The 18,777-nt window shown below is 32.9% G+C and overlaps 3 protein-coding genes across 5 annotated transcripts; 1 reads left to right on the plus strand and 2 right to left on the minus strand.

Moving 5' to 3' along the window:
* Positions 1–1,066: 1,066 nt before the first annotated feature.
* On the minus strand, positions 1,067–1,902 carry LOC122723315 (circumsporozoite protein). Its single transcript, XM_043955112.1, has 2 exons — positions 1,286–1,902; positions 1,067–1,190 (listed from the first exon to the last, which is right to left on the minus strand). The coding sequence occupies exons 1-2, from the start codon at positions 1,900–1,902 to the stop codon at positions 1,067–1,069; spliced, it is 741 nt and encodes a 246-aa protein (XP_043811047.1).
* Positions 1,903–6,542: 4,640 nt separating this feature from the next.
* LOC110610405 (fasciclin-like arabinogalactan protein 1) lies at positions 6,543–9,301 on the plus strand. Its single transcript, XM_021750316.2, has 2 exons — positions 6,543–7,261; positions 8,443–9,301. The coding sequence occupies exons 1-2, from the start codon at positions 6,620–6,622 to the stop codon at positions 9,016–9,018; spliced, it is 1,218 nt and encodes a 405-aa protein (XP_021606008.1). The 5' UTR covers positions 6,543–6,619; the 3' UTR covers positions 9,019–9,301.
* Positions 9,302–13,162: 3,861 nt separating this feature from the next.
* On the minus strand, positions 13,163–17,390 carry LOC110611262 (nudix hydrolase 2). 3 transcript variants are annotated; one of them, XM_021751464.2, is made up of 9 exons: positions 17,236–17,390; positions 16,577–16,788; positions 16,345–16,410; positions 15,864–16,001; positions 15,144–15,221; positions 15,001–15,051; positions 14,895–14,929; positions 14,589–14,742; positions 13,163–13,725 (listed from the first exon to the last, which is right to left on the minus strand). In XM_021751464.2, exons 2-9 carry the CDS (start codon positions 16,757–16,759, stop codon positions 13,516–13,518), a joined length of 915 nt encoding a protein of 304 aa, XP_021607156.1. In that variant the 5' UTR covers positions 16,760–16,788; positions 17,236–17,390; the 3' UTR covers positions 13,163–13,515. The 3 variants fall into 3 exon arrangements, with proteins under 3 accessions (XP_021607156.1, XP_021607158.1, XP_021607157.1); XM_021751466.2 differs by having other exon boundaries at positions 14,634–14,742; positions 17,236–17,389; XM_021751465.2 differs by lacking the exon at positions 17,236–17,390 and adding an exon at positions 17,022–17,045.
* Positions 17,391–18,777: the final 1,387 nt, after the last annotated feature.

An 18,777-nucleotide genomic window follows, 5' to 3' on the forward strand; every position in this document is an offset into this window, starting at 1 on the left:
GAGTCAGGTCTTAAAGTGGTTTAGCAACTCTATGGTTGTTTAGGGTAAGATAATGGAAATAAGTCCAATTAAAATTCTCTACTTTTAAAACTGACAGTTTTTCTCTCAAAAAGAAGAAAGGGCAATCCTCTCCCTTTTGTAGTATTTCATTGGGTTACAAAGAAAATGTTTATAATATTTTAATTATTTTAAAAAATTTATAATCAATTATCCGAAAAAGGATACTTGTTCCATCACTAAAATGGATTTATTTTCTTACATTCATTTTAAACTATTCGTAAAAAGAGGGGAGAGGACGGCATTAACATTAATTAAAACAAAAACAAATATTTACCTCCACTTAAACAAAATTTATAAAAAAAAAATCTGAAAGTAATTACTAACTTAATGGGCATGTAAATATTTTATTGGATTGCTTAGATATTATATATATTCATTATTTTAAAAATATAATATATTTTATACTAGTTTAATTATATTAAAATATTTAAAAAGTCATAATTAAAAGTAGAAGTTTACCGCTACAGACTAAGCCAAATTCATAGAATATAAAAATCATTTCAGAAAAACAACTCAAATTCGTCCCTAACCCAAATGCGGCAAAAAAAAGACTCCGGACAGGCATCCTCTGCACAGAGGAGCCGTCCAAAAACTCACACTGCTCACTCCTCGCTTTTCTATTTCTCTCTTATTTTATATACTCTCTCCTTTAAAAGATTATATATTAACATGGTAATTTTATTCAAACAATTATCCACAAAATAATATGTGCTTTTTGTCTCTCAAAGATATTTTTTTGCGTTCAAGTTAAATTATATTAACTATATTTTATTTGTATAAAATAATTATTTATTCTTTATCTATTTATCTTTATTATTACTACTAAATATCTTCTAAAACTATATTTGAAAAATAAAGATATAAATAATTATAAATATATAAAATCCACTTTCTATTTATTTACTTTCCCAATCCTCGTCACACTGTCTGTCGTGATATTCTTTGTTTAAATCGGACAAAAGAGAGATCCAAGCCACTCACGTCCTTCCAAGTAACGGCTATTTCCCTACAAAGTACCCCACCCCCACTCTCCAATTCCAACGGTCACATTTGCCGTGAAACCACCGCGTTTATATATCCCTCTCGCTCTCTCTACGCACACTAAACCTCCATCTCCGCTGCATCTTCCCCTGAAAAAATCACAACACTCTCCTTATCATCTCGCAAATCCAATATGCTGCTAAGATTCTCTCCACTTCTCTTCCTTGCTTTGATTTTTTCTTACTCTTTCATGGCGCATGCAGACAATGCGCCTGCCCCTTCGCCATCTAAATCATCACAGCCTCCGGCGAGTTCTCCCCTCTCGAAATCTCCTGCCTCTCCTCCTTCAAGTGTTCCGGCTAAATCTCCAGCCTCTTCTCCTACAAGTGTTCCGGCGACTTCTCCCCTCTCGAAATCTCCTACCTTTCCTCCTTCAAGTGTTCCGGCTAAATCTCCAGCCTCTTCTCCTACAAGTGTTCCGGCCACTTCTCCTTCTTCATCACCTTCAAAATCTCCCAAAATCCCCCCTGCAATGTCGACTCCTACTGCTGCTGCCCCATCTCCTAGTGGATCCCCACCGGCTTTATCTCCAACAACTCCACCCCCATCGGTTTCCACTCCTGCTGCAACTCCTGTGACCGCTCCGACTTTGGCCCCGGAGGCTACACCACCAGTGGCTGAGGGTCCTGCTACTGCAGCGACTCCAGAGGCATCGGCGAGTATTCCTTCCAGTTCGGCAACACCAGTAGAGGCCCCAATGGTTTTCCCATCCACGAAAAGCCCACCGAGCCCCACTCCGGCGAGTTTGTCACCGGAAACTGCAGAAAGCCCGATGAACGATGAATCGGGTTCAAGATCCATGAATGAGGTTCGGGCGGTTATGACGGGGTTATTGAGTGTTGGGGCTGCCTTGTTTTGGGTAATTTAATTTTGTTTAATATTTGAAGCGAAGTTGTCATTCCACAGTATTATTAGTGAGATTACATTATTGATTTTAACAGTTATGGGTTATTATTAAGCTGCCTGTTCGTTTTTGTTGCTCCATAAATACCGTATGTTTTATTGCTAATGCTGCCATTAATTTAAGATAACATTTGATAAATTAATGCTTTAATATTTTTTTATTAAAATTTTAATAGTTTTTATAAATATTCAATAAATTAATTTTAACTAGTATAAATTGTAAGTATGTATTTAGTAAAATTTAGAGTATTATCATTTTTCTTATACAATTATTATCATGATATATATATTGTTTAGATTTATTTTCTACCTCTCCAGTATTGTTAGGTGATTGATAAGAATACACTTATTTTGCAAGAAGCTCTTGATTCCAGCAGAGGTAAAATGCCGGACATGATTGAAGCCAAATTCTCTTGGTGATTTTTGGCCCATAGCAGCACCTTGCATGGAGGCTTGAACTTTGCCCAACTAATCAATGTCAGCCTAATTATTGATACGGCCCAAACCCAAACCCAAAAATAAAAATCATTATTTTAATTTTTTTTCTTAACTAAAAAATGTAGAATCATATTTAAATCTAAAGAAATTTATATAAACTAAATATTTGCCACAAAAGCATCCATCACCAAAACATTAATGCAATTTTTAACCTAATAAGAAAATATTTGAAAATTATTTTGTAGTCATATCAACTTTTCTTTATTGTCAAATTAAAGGCAGGTTTTTTGTCAAAAACCAAAGTGAGGAACAACCCATAACAAACTATAATCACGGCTAACCATTTGGAAACAGTTCATCTTTATTTGACGTTTTCATTATCCATGCATATTTTTCTTTGATTTTTTTTTGCATAATATATATAAAATATTAGTGATGGTGTATCAGCCATGTGAGGGCAGGTAGTCTGAGACCGACCCATGAAAGTTTTTTCAATGCTGTGTAATGATTCATTACACAAAATCTTTGACGTGGACTGCAGCTTTCATTCAATTACCAATCTGCTTAATTAGTAATATATATTATTTTTTTATTCTAAATTTATTCTGGGCGAAAGAATCGGAAAAAGCCTGCCAGCCACGTCTTTTCTGCATTGAGGTTCCTTTTTAAAAATCAAGGTTATGTCTGTTTTAGCAGTTAACGAATACAATGTGGAGCGTTCAATTATTTTTAATAATAGAAGAATTTATTAATTAATTTTACTGAATTATATGAATTAAATAATAATTTTTAAATAATATTTATAAAATATTAATTAAAGTAATGTTTTCAAAAATCTTTGATTTATACTTATAAAAATGCAATTTTCATTTATTTTTTAAAAATAATAAATTATATCGAGTTAAATCAAATATGAAAATCTCAATTTCAGTATTGTTTTTAAGAATACTTATATAATATAAAAAAAATTTTAATTGACGCTTTCTTAAACCAATATTAATTTTATAAATTATTTTAAAACCACATTAAATTTATAAAATATTTTTTAATTTACATTATTTTAATAATAAACTCTTTTAAATAATTGTTGTTATATAAAATGAGTATTCATTTATTGCAATAATGAAATAAATATAAAATTATTAATTTAATTTATTATTTTATAATATGATGTTAAAAATAAAATTTTAAAATGTGGTTATTTATGTATATATATATGATTTTAGTCATATAATAATAAATGTTATAATTAGTTTAAGTATTTATTTATTATGTTTTATAGTTTTAAATAAATTATTGAATTAACCATGTAATTTAAAAATCATATAATCTAAATATAAAATAAAATAAAAAACCAATAAAACATCATTCTAATTAAAAATTAATTTAAAATATAACTTATTATTTAAATATTTATTAATTATTATTTTTATCTAATAATTAAATTAAATATCTCTTAAGTTATAAATTAAAAAATAATCAAAGAGAAAAAAAACTCGCGCGTGTATTTACATTTAATGAGTATATTTATCTGTCAGAGACAATATACTCTAATAAAACTCAATTGATTTGGTACTTGAGAAAAATACCTGACGGTTATGATCTTGAGCGAAGAGATAGAATAGAAAACAGCAAAAATAAACAAATCGTAGAAAATCGTAACTGTCAAAAAACAGGAATAGTGGATCCAACTAAGCTTGTCGGTGGACTAATCTGCCGATCAGTGACCGTCCACGTGGCGTACTCTTGCGTGTCTCTGCGTGCCGGGCAGTTTTTTCGAGTACAAAGAGTAGCCGGCAGCTCCGCGTTTGGGGCCTTTACTGTTTCCTACTATCATACAGAAGCTTAGCGTAGTCCCATCTCGCTTGTTAGTTGTTTCTCTCATTTATACCCCTCTTCACCTCCTTAAACTACGAAAATACCCTCAAGCTTGGAGGTTTTGTTTTAATCGTCAGAAAAAAAAAATTAAATTATTGAATTTAGGAATTCTTCTTGGTCTATCGTTTAAGTGCTTGCCATTATTTATAACACGTGCTGTTTATGTGATTTTAATTAAAAAATTTACATTTAAATCTGAGTGTAATTATTGTTTAAGGAGCATAGCTCATCATCATAAGTCTCGGGTATATTTGAAACAGAGAAATAATAAAAGTGAAAAGGGCGCATCACCACGTTGAACAATAATCAGCAAATGATCATAGGCAGCATACAGAAGATAGAAACTACATAAATGGGTCCTACACCAACAACAAGTACAGCAAAATCTTAAATGTAAGGGTAAAATTCCAGAATGTGAAGTGGCAGTGTAAGACAAGTGGGTCTTTGATTATGATTATTGACTTGAGCAGCTTTAATTGGGAGGGATTCTTTGTAAGAGCACGTGATGTGTTGGGAAATCGCAAATGTTTCTTTACGTCTCAAACCTCAATCTTCATCACATTGTTCTCGAAGTCTGTAAACACCTTTCCGTGCACTCCCTTCTCTGCCGCCTGCACCTTCATTTACTGCAGCCTTCTTTTCTTTTCTTTTCTTTTTTTTTTTTTCAGTTACTCCAAAACAGCTGCACTGCCCCAGTCATCCAGCCTCTTAACTCACTCACCGACCAAGCCCCTCTCCGACATGAACCAATCACAAGCGAGACGTCGATCGGTATTAAAACTCCTTCTAAGAGAAACCAGAGTCGACGTGACCTGGCCGTACTCTCTTGGAAAGTCTGCTGTCACAGGCATGCAAAAAATAACCCCGAGCACCAAAAGCCAAATCCATTCCAGAATAACCTCCACTATAGAAATAATTAGTAGCAATATGTCATGCCAACAACGATAAAACGCAACAAACCACGCTAACCACCAAAAAGAAGGAAGAATCCAAACGCAGACTCCCAAAATTCACACCAAAACAAATACAAAAACAATTCACAATTCTCTCATTTTGGCTTTTTTTGTTGCTTTATTTTATGATAGAATTTGAAATAGCCATCCAAGGTTTTTAAAAACAATTACTGTCAGTCGTTTGAATTTTTTAAAAATTTATTTGTTTTTATTTTTAAATCCTTTAATTAAAATGTTTATATATTTCATAAAATTAAATTATTTACTCTTTCTGTTTTTATCTGTTATTTAAATTTTTAAACACAATAAAATACATTAATTTTTAAAAAAATAGAGATAAAAAATAATATTACTATTTAATTAGAACTTGTGATATATATGTCTAAATTGAGGAATGATGAATAGAATTTAATTATATTAATAAACGGTAAAATGTTAGCAAGTTGTATAAATTTTAGTGATGTTTAAATTAAAAAATAAAAAAATTTTAGATATAAATTAAAGTGGAAAAACATACAACCAGAGATTCCATGACTGAAATTCATCCAAAAATAATATAAAAAATTTTTTTTGCTCCTTCTATATTTATAGTGACCTAAATCCTTATCAAGACCTGTAGCACAGACCTGGCCCTCATCCAGTATGATTCTATTAAAAAAATAAAAAAATAAACTTATTTTTTAAAAAAATTAAAAAAAGAAAAAGCTATTCTTCAGGATAAAAATTTAAAAAAAAATAAAAACTAGGTATAATGGTATACATAACAGTCACCTACAGAAAAGGGACAGCTCCACTTCACATTTAATTGCGTACACGTAGTATAATCACACCCCACGACTTTTTCATACCTCTAATATTATTAATACAGAAATTTTCAAATTTTACAACTAATTTAAAATCAAATTACAAATAAAATATTAATTACCTTCATTATTTAATTATCATATAAATTATTTTAAGAGCCCGTATAAGAAAATTTATTATTTAATTATTAAAAAATTCATTAATTTATTTTTCTTTAAAAATATATACTAAACATTTTTATATTTTTAAAATTATATAATTAATTAATAAATTTATCCGGAACTGAACAATAATTTGTTTTTTTTTAAACTAAATCCCATTAATCTTTTTTTTTTTAACACATTGAAAAAAAAAAGAGAAGAAGAATGGCTTCGCTCGTAAATAAGAGAAAATCGAAGGCCATTTCCTTAAACTTTTGACTCTATGGACTTGAATCTCTCTCCTCCTGCCTCACTTTTAAACAGCTCCAACTGTCCTCTTCTCTCTGCCACTGCAGCACACTCAACACTGTCTCTCGCTCTCTTTAGCTCAGAACCGCCACAATGCGGCTCTCCGCCGTTGTCTCTCTACTGATACTACTCTCCTCCACCGCCACCCTCACCAATGCGCACAACATCACTCGCCTACTCGCCAAGCACCCTGCTTTCTCCACCTTCAACCACTACCTAACCTTAACTCACCTGGCCGCCGAGATCAACCAACGGACAACCATCACCGTATGCGCCATCGACAATACCGCCATGTCAGAGCTTCTCTCCAAGCATCCTTCCATCTACACAATCAAGAACATTCTCTCCTTCCATGTTCTCTTAGACTACTTTGGTGCAAAGAAGCTCCACCAGATAACCAACGGCTCAGCACTCGCCGCCACCATGTTCCAGGCTTCAGGATCTGCACCGGGATCTTCAGGATTCGTTAACATCACTGATATGAAGGGAGGGAAGGTGGCATTAGGACCGGAGGACAACGGAGGGAATTTTAGTGTGTACTTCGTTAAATCCTTGGAGGAAAAGCCTTACAACATTTCGGTTATTCAGATCAGCAATGTTTTACCGTCGGAAGTGGCTGAGGCTCCGACGCCGGAGCCGAGCCAGATGAATTTGACTGACATAATGTCGGGTCATGGTTGTAAGGTTTTCGCCGATACTTTGCTGGCTAATCATGAAGCTTCAAAGACATATCAGGTATAACAATTCTTTTTCCTTTTCGTTTGGTTGAATATAACATTTTCCCCTTCATTATCAGAGCTTATTTTTCTCACCGGGTGTTGATGGATTAAATTATTGTTGATGTAGTACGGATCTAGACTATAATTCTAGGCGCTGTTTGTTTTATATGATCTTGTAGGTTGGGCTAGGCGGCTGTGCCTAAATTTCGCACAGCTCTATTAGCATACCCCTTTTTTTTTTCCCCTAATGATTTGATTTGACTGAATATAGAAAAGCTCTTGATGTAAGGGGAAAAATAGCGATCATGGTTTTCAGAATGAGGGATATCTATCAGGAACCTCCCAAATTATTTTATTTTTATTACAATAGGCTCCGAATAACACTTGAATTCGAGACCACAATTTCAAATAAGATTTCGTTAGCATTGAACTAAAGGTTAGTGGTAATTATTAGTAGGTAGCTCAAGTTGCTTTTGTTTTTTTTTTGCCTTTTGTTTTATGAAGGAAATATCATTAAATTTCAATTTTTAATGAATGTTATAAACATATAATTTGGTTAATAGATCAATTATCTGTTTACAGAGATCAGTTCAATCCTTGAATCCCTTTAATTAAAATAAAACCAGTTTGAAAAAACTATATTTGAATAAATTAATTTCAGAATGATCCGAAAAATTTTGGTAGTCAGTAAATTGGTAGTTCGGACAATTGCCATTAATGCTATTGCACACATTTCTTACTCTTATAATGTGAGGACAAAAATGAGGAATGGATTTATTAGAAGGACTAGCAATTTGTCCATAAAATAGGACAAAACCAGAAATTAATCTTTTCATGATGTCCATTTTCACTTAAGATTGAAGTGGATCATAAATAGGTGACGCTGTTTACAAATTTGCATAAGAAATGGCCCCCACCTATGTCTAGCTTGTGTCGTGGATGATAGAAATGAAGGTTATAGGTGAGGCTTCAAGCTTAGAGCTAAATGAGCTTTCTTTATGCAGATCCAGATGCTCTTGAACGTAAGGCATATTACTTAATTCTTTGCACCTGTCTTCCCTGAATATTATAATAATTTTTATTGTCAATGTTTAGAAACGTCACTCTCTCTCTTTCCTTTTTGTGTCCTATACGTTGAGTGATGGTGGAATTATAATAAGTAATTAATTCTAAATGTTAATATGTTACAATTTCCAGGACAATCTTGATGGCGGATTAACAGTGTTTTGCCCTCTTGATGATCCATTTAAAGCCTTCCTACCCAAGTTCAAGAACTTAACAGCAGCTGGCAAAACATCACTACTTTTATTCTTTGGTGTACCTGTCTATCAATCTCTATCTATGCTAAAATCCAACAATGGTCTCATGAACACTCTGGCTACTGATGGGGCAAGCAAGTTTGATTTCACAGTGCAAAATGATGGTGAGGATGTGACATTGAAGACAAGGAGTACCACAGCCAAAATTACTGGGACTTTGATAGATGAGCAGCCAGTTGCTGTATATACCATCAACAAGGTTTTGTTGCCTGAAGAGTTGTTCAAAGCAGAAGCACCAACCCCTGCTCCAGCACCTGCCCCAGAGAAAGCCGCAGATGCACCAAAATCTAGTAAGAGTAAGGACTTGTCTTCAGCACCATCAGACTCGCCAGCAGATGCACCGGCAGACGACTCAGCTGATCAAGCAGCTGATGAAAATGCCAGTGTGAGAGTTTATGGTGGAAGACTTGTTGCTGTGGTGTTAAGTTTGTGGTTAGGGCTTTTGATGCTATAAGTAGGTATTCGTTTTCACCAAGTTTGTGGGGGAAAATAAGTCAGAGCCCTTAATGGGCATGTTATTACTTAGTGGGGATGTGTTTACTCTTTTTCTTTTCTTTTCTTTTTTACAATTATTTTTAGTATGTGGTATTTCTATTTATTTTTTTATTCAAGGGGATGTTCAGAGGTTTGTGAATTCTATTTTGTAATAGAAGCTGTAGATCTATGGATTGACACTGTTATTGTCGCTAATCAGGAAGATTTTGGCATAGTAATATAAAAACTGTTATTGTGTGCAATCTTAGTTGCCTGATTTGCTATACCATATAAGGAATGTGATCTGTCATTGAAATGTTAGATCTCTGTCAACCTAGCTGGACTTGACATTATAATCCAGCGCTTTCATTCATTAGCTGGACTCGGTAGCTACTAGCTAGCCTAGCCATGCGTAAGATAAAAAGCTCTTGATTTGGTTTCTGGGCCTTTGATTTCAATGGGATTCATATTCAGATAGTTGGCTCATAAATTTTCCCCCTCTAATAATCCCGAGATTTCACCCGTTTCATTTTGTGGAATACACAGAAGGAAATTCACGATTTATCAAGACATATTAATTTATCGGCTTAGGCTAGCAACATCTGCACTGTGATTTCAGTAATCTCAATTTGATATAAAAAACAGCCCAAAGTCGCTTACAATCCAGCCCAAAAGGAGACATCAGCCCAAGGCTTTTACTTTTATTCTTTGGGCTGTTTTTGCTAGGGGATCTAGGCTGTTTGTAAGAGGCTCTGGGCTTTTGGGATGGCAGCTGTTAGGTTGCAGTAGATATTAGGTCTGTACTGTTTTTCCCTATGCAATGATTTTCTATGTTTGGAAAAAAAAAAAAAAAAGAAGAGGAGGGAGGAACAAAGAAGGGACTGTAGATTTCAATCGAGCCTGAACTAAAAACTGGATCATCACTTAGTTTTTTTTTTTTAATTATAACCCAAAAGTACAAAACTGTCACCCTACCTAAGGAGCCTCGAACGAATTTGGCAAAATCTGAAACTTACATGAACTTGCAGAAAGGACAAATCTAGATATATAATACTACAAAGTAAAAGATAACCGTCATACGATCGCTTCACAATGCCATGTGGAAGTTTAGGACTAACCTCAGAACGCTTGGCACTGCGTCGCCGACAATAAGCCGTTCGTCTTGCAATCCACCGCCTCAATCTTTTTTCTACCATCACTGCATTCTGAAACTACGCAGACGACTATGGCCAGTTACTTTTATGCTTATTTATACTTCTATTCATTTTTTATATTCTATAGAGACGTAGAAGAAAGCAGCAGTAGCGTAAATAGCAAGGCTTTATTACAGAACATACAGTTAATTCAACCTAAAGCTGAACAGGATGACTTAATTCTTACATGTAAAACACTGAAAACAAGTAATATGCTGCCAAAACCAAGGCTTTAGTACAAATCATAGTTTGATGGGCCACAATGAAACCTGGAGAATTATAAAGCATAGATAAATTAAACCTAGAGAAGAACTGAAATGGAGAATACCAATGACCCAACTAATATGAAATGAAAAGGGGAGCAAACAGTAGCATAGCTCTCGTAGGGCTGATATCCAAGAGGATAAGGTGGAGGTTGAAAGCAGCACAGTTGTGGAAACTGTGTGCAATTGATTTGAGATGGCGGAGTTCCATATGGAGGATACCCATAAATTGGATATGGCGGAGGTGGTGTTCCATATGATGGGTTGTCGGGAAGCGAGGGTGGTGGCGGTGGTGGAGCAAGAGGATGACATGGGTATTCACAAAGTGTTTGGTTGACATCGGAGGATAGTTTCCTCGAGTCTGCGTGCACGAGATAGAAGGCTGAAAGCCAGAGTGTTAAGAGGAAAGCAAAATTTACAGGTAACATATTTTTGTTTTCTCGACAAACCACAGCCAAAGGAGAATTAAAAGGAACCGGAAATGTTAGTGGTTTTGTAGATGTGAATTGACGATCACCGGAGTTGCAGAAATTAATCACTGCAGCTTCATTTGAGGCTTATAATCAGAGGGCCATCTAATGCTGCTTGCGTCTTTGTTCTTGAAATTTGTGCCACATGGCAAACCACCTGTCATGTTTATGTAGAGGTCAGGTGGTATGCAAGTTTAACTTATTTGCACATAGCGATGAAAAATTATAATGCCATCGGTATAGTACACATCACATGACAAATTAATTATAAATAGATATAAATATTTTAAATTATCGAAAATTTATTATTTAATTTTTATAATATGAAAAATTTTATTAATTAATTTTTAAGTTATAAAAATATATTAAAATATATTTAAATTTTAAAAAATTTGTGTTAATTAATATTTTAAAAGATTTAATTATTAAATTTTTAATTTTTTAATTTTATAAAAATATTTATTAATTAATTTCCTCTAATTAAAAGTATTTTAATTTTTCTATAATAATTAATAATAAATTAATAAATTTTTTAAAATTTTAAAAATATTTTAATATATTTTTGGATTGCATAATTTTTATTTATATTTTTTAGTTGTTTTAAAATTATTATTTAGCTTTTTATTATAATAGTATTGTATTTCTATTTAATTTATTTTATTTTAAAAATATTTTTTAATATTTAATAAAATTTAATGTGTTTAAAATGATATAATTAAAAAAATTAATAAAAAATTGTTTTTTAATATAAATGAAAAATAAATAAATAAAAATTATAAAAAATATTTTTTAAAGTTAAAAAATTAACTAATAATTTTTTGTGTAGAATAAAAATTCAAATTTCTATCAAATTATAACTAATATAATTTTTTTAAAAAATCCATATTTTTTTATATAATATATATTTTTATTGATTTATCATACCATATTTCCACTTTCTATGTGTAGAACTTACTATAAATCCATAAATATAAGACAAATGAAATAACAGACAAACAAAGCAACAATGTTTTCGATATGTGTAGAACTGAAAAGTGACTTTACATTTCGCTTTTCCTTGCATCTCATTTAATGTCAAATGTAATCATTTAATTCTTAACTTTTGAAACAAAAGTCAATTAACTTTTTTTAATTGCCACAAATTAGTGATTTATGTTAGAAATAAACTAAAAAAAGGCAATCTTTATATAAATATTAATTTTTTAATAATTAATTATGTATGTGAATAAATATATTAATTATATAAAAAAATTCATCCATCTCAATATATATAATTGGAAAATGAATGCTCATATCATTACATGATTTCTTTGAACTCTCACTTTATATTAACGCCTTGATGATGGCAGGAGAATGCATGGATTGCATCAACCGCTAAGGATGTTTTCTCATTGGTGATGCGTAATAGGACATGATCTTTTGAATGGTATACTGGCTAGTTTAATCAACGCAAGACCGACTTCTGACCACCTCTTATCAGCTTTCACGTACCCCGTGTATTTTTATCAATAGACATAGCACCTATCATCTATCTAAATTGATTGAAATTTTGGTCTGGGATATCAACTTCACCATGCAATAAAATACCATCTATAATAATTGAATGTTTAGAGAAACTTTCCAAAACAAATGATTTTATCAGCTAAATGCCTACAAATGTTCAATATAGGAAATTTACTATTTACTTCTTAAATTTTATTACTAATAGTTATTCACTTTTGTTTGTCATATATTTAGGTATATTTGTCTATTTTTCTGTTAAATATTACAATTATCTATAGTTTTGTCCGTTAATTTTGTAATTAATTACAATTTCATCCTTACATTCTTCCATTAGTCTTTGCCTCTCTTTTTGTCTCTCCCTCTCTTTATGTCTCTCTTTCTCTCTTAAGAGAGAAGAGCAATGAAGATAAAATTAATAGATGAAATTATTAATAATCACATCATTGGGGGATAAAATTATAAGTAATTACAATATCTACAAATTAAATCGTAATTTATCTTATACACTAATAGTAAAATGTATGGAAATACCTAAATGTGTAGCAGAAGCAAAAAAATAAAACTAAATAGTCTTATTCCCAAAAAATAAGGACTAAATTGTTATTAGTGACAAAAACTAGGTACTAATAGTAATTTTCTCAAAAAAAAACAAAAACCGATGCATAGATTGAGGCATAACACACGACATGCATAGATGTCCAAGAAAAAGATAATAAATAAAAGGAAAGGTGATTTAAGTACTCTTTAACAAGAGACAATCCCATTCTTTCCTTACATTTAAGTACTTTTAACATGTTATCCTATGCTTTCATTACAGGAACAATTAATGAAAAATGGCATATCATTCCCGCGACACTACAATGACGAACTTGCTAGTTTTTTGGAGCTTACTATTACAAAAGATCTGCCGATTAGGCTTATTCTGTACTCTTTAACATGTTACTTTGGAATTTGTCACATTTCAAGCATGCGCTTTTTCTCATTAAGTGCGAAAGAGAAACATCAATAAATGAAATAATATGGTTCCACCAACAATATAAGCCCGTTTCTATTGGTGATCAGCGGAACTTGTACGCTTCAAATCTTGGATGTTTGAATACAAGTAACTTATCTGGTCATTAAAAAATGATGTTGTAGGCAATGGAGAAAATCCAGCATAACTTCGGTCCAGCTTTGCTAAGCATAAGTCAGCAATATACTTGAAAAGTTCATGCTTCTGGGCAAACGGTTGAGCCGCATATTCCTCAAATGGCATCCACTACGGTGAAATTCAAAATCTAAATGAGCTATTTTAAGTTATTAATAAACCCAAATTCTCCAAGATAACACAAAATAGGAAACATTTAGCACAAAATATTATTGAAACTGCTATCGAGAAAAACACTTTTTTATATATATCAGCTAGGGAGTCTTTAAAATTGACTTAAAAACAAATTAGACATTTTTAGTCATAAGAGTACCACAATAATAAAATAACATTTTCAAAAGCATCTAAAATAATGTTTTTTCTTGAAAAGGCATTTTTTTTGCCTTAAAACCACAATGCCAAATACGCTCATAGTTAGCAATCACTAATGAATGGAATCAGGAAGTTTTTGGGGAGATAAATTAAAATCCTCTTATGACCCATTAAGTAAAATCAACAGCAACTAAGTCAAAGAAGAGCACATCGTTGGCTGTTTGGCTCATTTGAATACTACTCTTCAGGGAAAAGAATAAAGGGAAGACCTTAACACCAAAGTTTTCATATCTGTGACATTAACCTGAGGTCCCCACCAATAGGGCTAACACTATTCAGAACTGCTCACATCTCTGGTGGAAACTAAGAAATGGCAAGTATCAACACCAAAGGAAGATGACAATTGGCAGACCTTAACCCCAAAACATGTCATGGATGAGATAAAAGGAATAATAGACACTCTGATGTATACAACTCTCACACATTTGCTACCAACTTTTTCCTTGTCAAATTCATTAATTTGAAGCTAGCAGATTAGCTTAGACATAAACCAAATGATAGATTGCTTGGATACATGAGTTAGTCATCTTGTATCTAAAAAAAGGAGAGAATTATGCAAAGCAGTAATACTAACATCTTTGGTGTTTTGAACAAATAAAAACCTGAATTACTAGAGAGGTAACGCCTTGTGCATTTCCCGAAATTACCTGGGCTGCTTCAATTTCTAGTTCTTGATTCTGGATGTCAAAAGATAAGGGATGCAGGAAGCACAGAAAAAATAAATCTGACTTCCCAAAGAATGATTTGTGTGACTGTCTGTAAGTTGAGGTGACATGAAAATATAAGAGAACATGTCAAGGCATCAAATTGCTTGAAGTCGATAAATCCTTATTTAACAATTCAGTAGGTTGAAGTGCCACTAGAAAATTATACACATATATTAAAAAAAAAGCCATTTTCTTACACACCTGAACGCCAAAATCTCCTGAAACTCTGTGTCAATCTGAGCAACAGAAACATGTGGTCTTTAGAACTATGGATTCATCTATCAGTCTATAATAATTTATCACTTACTCCTGTCTCTTCTTTTACTTCTCTCATAGCTGCCTTGAAGATATCCTCACCCTATATGTTGAAGAGCTCATATAAACAACTAATGAAGTGAAATGATTAGTCAAGCATTGAATAACTCCTCACTGTAGGCAATAGGCATGTACCTCATCAACAACTCCAGTGGGAATTTTCCACACCCCTGTTCCTCGAAATCTGCCACTCTTTTCCTGGACAACAAGCACCTAACAACCAAGAAGATTCTCGTTCAAGTCCAGCAATATATGTATGTGAGTCTAAAACAAGAAGTTAACAGCCAAGAGGATTCCCATTTTAAGATCAACAACATACATGTGAGAGTTAGTCAGAGATTACACCCAATTTAGACGATCCAATAACAGCCATTTTCATGGAAAATTTTCCCCTATCAGACATCCAAAATATGACAGCATGAAGTATTGAAACAGTGAAAGATGTGAAATTTTGCCCAGATATTCTTTGACTGTGACTAATGCATGAACCCTTGGAAACCCTTCGCTAATTTTTCAGAATCCGTAGTGAATTAGATAGAAAGAAATTCCTTTTTGCAATTGAAATAATTTATACAGAAGTGCCTGCTCAATACCTGACAAACCCCAGATGCGGCTAACATGAAATAAAAGAGATTCATTTTCTTATGTTAGACAGCAAACACATAGGGGAAAGGGATGAGCTCAACTGAGACCTATGTTTATATCAATAGAAAACTCAGCTTTTGGATTAGAGGAAAGATGAAAGTAAAGAACATTAACATATCTGTTTTAAAGAGAATAAGGATAAGTGACATAAAATAAAAGCAAAGCAGAATAAGAGCAAGCGGAAACTGCAAAAGAGGTTGCAGAAAATACCTCTCTTTTGTCATTAATGACAATAGCACCAATACCTACTCTATGTGAAGCATTAGCAGGGATTGTACTTGCAGTTTCAGGAATCCAGTAAACAAGCATAAGGTAACTTGGCTCAGCATGGTGGTACCAAAATCCTTCCTGTAAAAATATTTTATGTTTGTCCTGAACTTCATGTCTCACCAAAACGGGAATCATCCATATAAAATTTCACAGGCGACCACCAAAATTATCATTTGATTCAAGAATGAATATATCCAACCCTACCACAGTTGCTTTTGGAAAATAATGCAACAAGATGGGCTCCTTACGATATTTCACAGGATAAAATTGTTGGGTGTACAACTGACTGTTTACTCCATCTAAAATACACATAATTGACTTATCTTAAGAGATCACAATTAGAGAGTAATTGGATAATTATATGGGCATCAACCCTTACATACTGTGGCCACTTCATTTTACAGAAGCATAAAATGATTACCTTAACTGCAGTTTCTACAAGATTTACAAGTTCAATGGGTAACTTAATCCAAACTCCCCTCTTCGCCTGCATAAAAGATAAGCTAAAAGGCATTTCAGTACTATCACAATTGCTACTAACTCAAACTAGCGAGTAAACTAGTAAATATCTGATTAATCACATAACTGATTTACCAGTACACATATTAACTCATATGCATGCTTAGATAAAATTGTACTAGAGCAACAAACACCTGTTGCCTCCACAGTGATAATGAAGCTCTGAGCAAGGTGAGAAATACGTCAGGTTCCATAGGCTCCTTCATGTCAACTATTACACCCTCATGATCATCATTAGATGCAGGAAGCAATTTAACATGATTAACACCATTTTCAATTGGTGCAGAATTTCCCAAAATTGACACAGATTCAACCATAGTTGGAACAGTAAATTAAGTCAACGGGCCTGCATAAGCACACATAAATAGAGGAAAAAAAAAGTTATCAGCCCCAACCATGTAAAATTTCCTCGTATTCTAGTAGACGGATACCAGAGCAAACTTTCCATATTTCAGGCATGAAGATAAAATGATTTCAAATCTTAAACTTCAAATTTGCAAAAGAACGCAGGCATAAGAACAACATTCTAAAATTCAACCATTAGAATAATAATCCCAAAACACACTAATTCTTACGTACATATGAATACACCAAACAGCAAGCTCAAGCTGAAAATCGAGTAAAATGTTGGTCGTAAGAAAGAAAATATACATAGATTAGGAGCTAATCGAAGCACACAAACAAGCTAGAATTGAAATGAACTACGTTTAAATTCAGCGAAAGCATACAAATATTAGGGATTTATGAGGCGCAGGTTGAGATTCGAACTAGAAATCAAAATGATTTTACGCACACTATAGTCTCTAGTGAATGAGGCTCTGCAATCGTGCTTTGAATTCGAATGGGTGGCGTAGCTGAATTTATAAGGAGCCGAGAATCGATGGGGGAAAACTACTGCGCGCTGAAGTGCTCGATGACGTAATTCCACTCTTTTCCTTTGACGAATGGCATTAATTTAGACGTCATTTGGGACCCGCTTTCAATTGCCGCCCTTGTAAGAAGCTTACGTGTCGGCTGTACAGTGCAGGGACCACCGAGAGCTGAATGTTTCCGGTAAGAGTTTGTGACCACATATGTGGACGAGATGCTAAATTACAGATAACGCATGCTTAATTACCCACAAAGATTAGACCTGTAAGGGCATTTTGGAACTTTTGCAACATCATAAAAATTACTTGTTGGCGATGCCACGAACAACTGATGGTGCCCGTGCCGTGCCGTGCCGTGCTATGGAAGCGATCATAGTGCAAATGTAGGATTATTCAATTATAAATAATTTATAATAAACAATATTTCTTTAATTTGTAAATAAAAATAAAAATTTTATTTTTTTATTAATAAATATTTTTATAAAAAAAAAACTCTAATTACTAAAAGATTCTCATTGATGACAAAAGCGGACTACATATACATCTGATTAGTTATTTTTAATATAAATTTAACACTTATATAATACAAGTTTATAATTGATGACGGCTGAATTTTTTCGCTCCGGTCTAAGGTCAGACCCATTAGGGCAGATCATGATCTGAAAGCTTCTAAACCTCCTCCAAGAACTAAGTCCGGTCCACTCAGCTTAAAGATCGGACTCCCGTCAGTTTATTCAATCAGGCCAGCCCAGCTCTTCCGGTCCAATGAACAGATTTTCTCTGAGCCTAGTCTTAACCTTGTCTATCGGCTCAGTTCGAAACCATGAAGGAAGTCAGCCCATTCGCCTTGTGGGACCATCCGTATGCGTGCCTGGGGAGAATCAGGGGCCGTTACGCATGGGATAGCGATCTGATTTCCTCATACGTCCATATCAAAATAACATGGACAGGTGACCCAATGACACACGTTCTGTTACACGTTACTAGCAGACAAAAGGAAACATATAAAATGATAAATACTCTCCTCTAGGTCTAAGTTTTTTCCAGTTTTACAGAACCATTGTAAAATCCTATTTTCTGGATCTCAGATCATCAATAATTATTAGATCAACTAATTATTTTAAAATTAATATATAATTAATTATAGTATATATAATAAATATATTTTATTCTGAATTGTATTTCATTCTTATATGAAATAAATTCCTCCAACTTCATTCAAAAAATAATTACTTTATTACTCTATAAAAATATATTTATTTTTCTTTTATATCTGCCTTAAATTTAAGCCAATTTTTTTAAAAGATAATTTATTAATTAACTTTTTAATATACGATTATTTAATATATACTGAAAAGGTAAATTTTATTAATTTTAAAAATAATTTAATAATAAAACAATATAAATAAATAATATATTAGAAAATATAATATAAAAATTATTTTTAACTATATTCTTTTAATCTA

The sequence above is a fragment of the Manihot esculenta genome, chromosome 3 (assembly GCF_001659605.2).
Source record: "Manihot esculenta cultivar AM560-2 chromosome 3, M.esculenta_v8, whole genome shotgun sequence".
Classification (NCBI taxonomy): domain Eukaryota; kingdom Viridiplantae; phylum Streptophyta; class Magnoliopsida; order Malpighiales; family Euphorbiaceae; genus Manihot; species Manihot esculenta.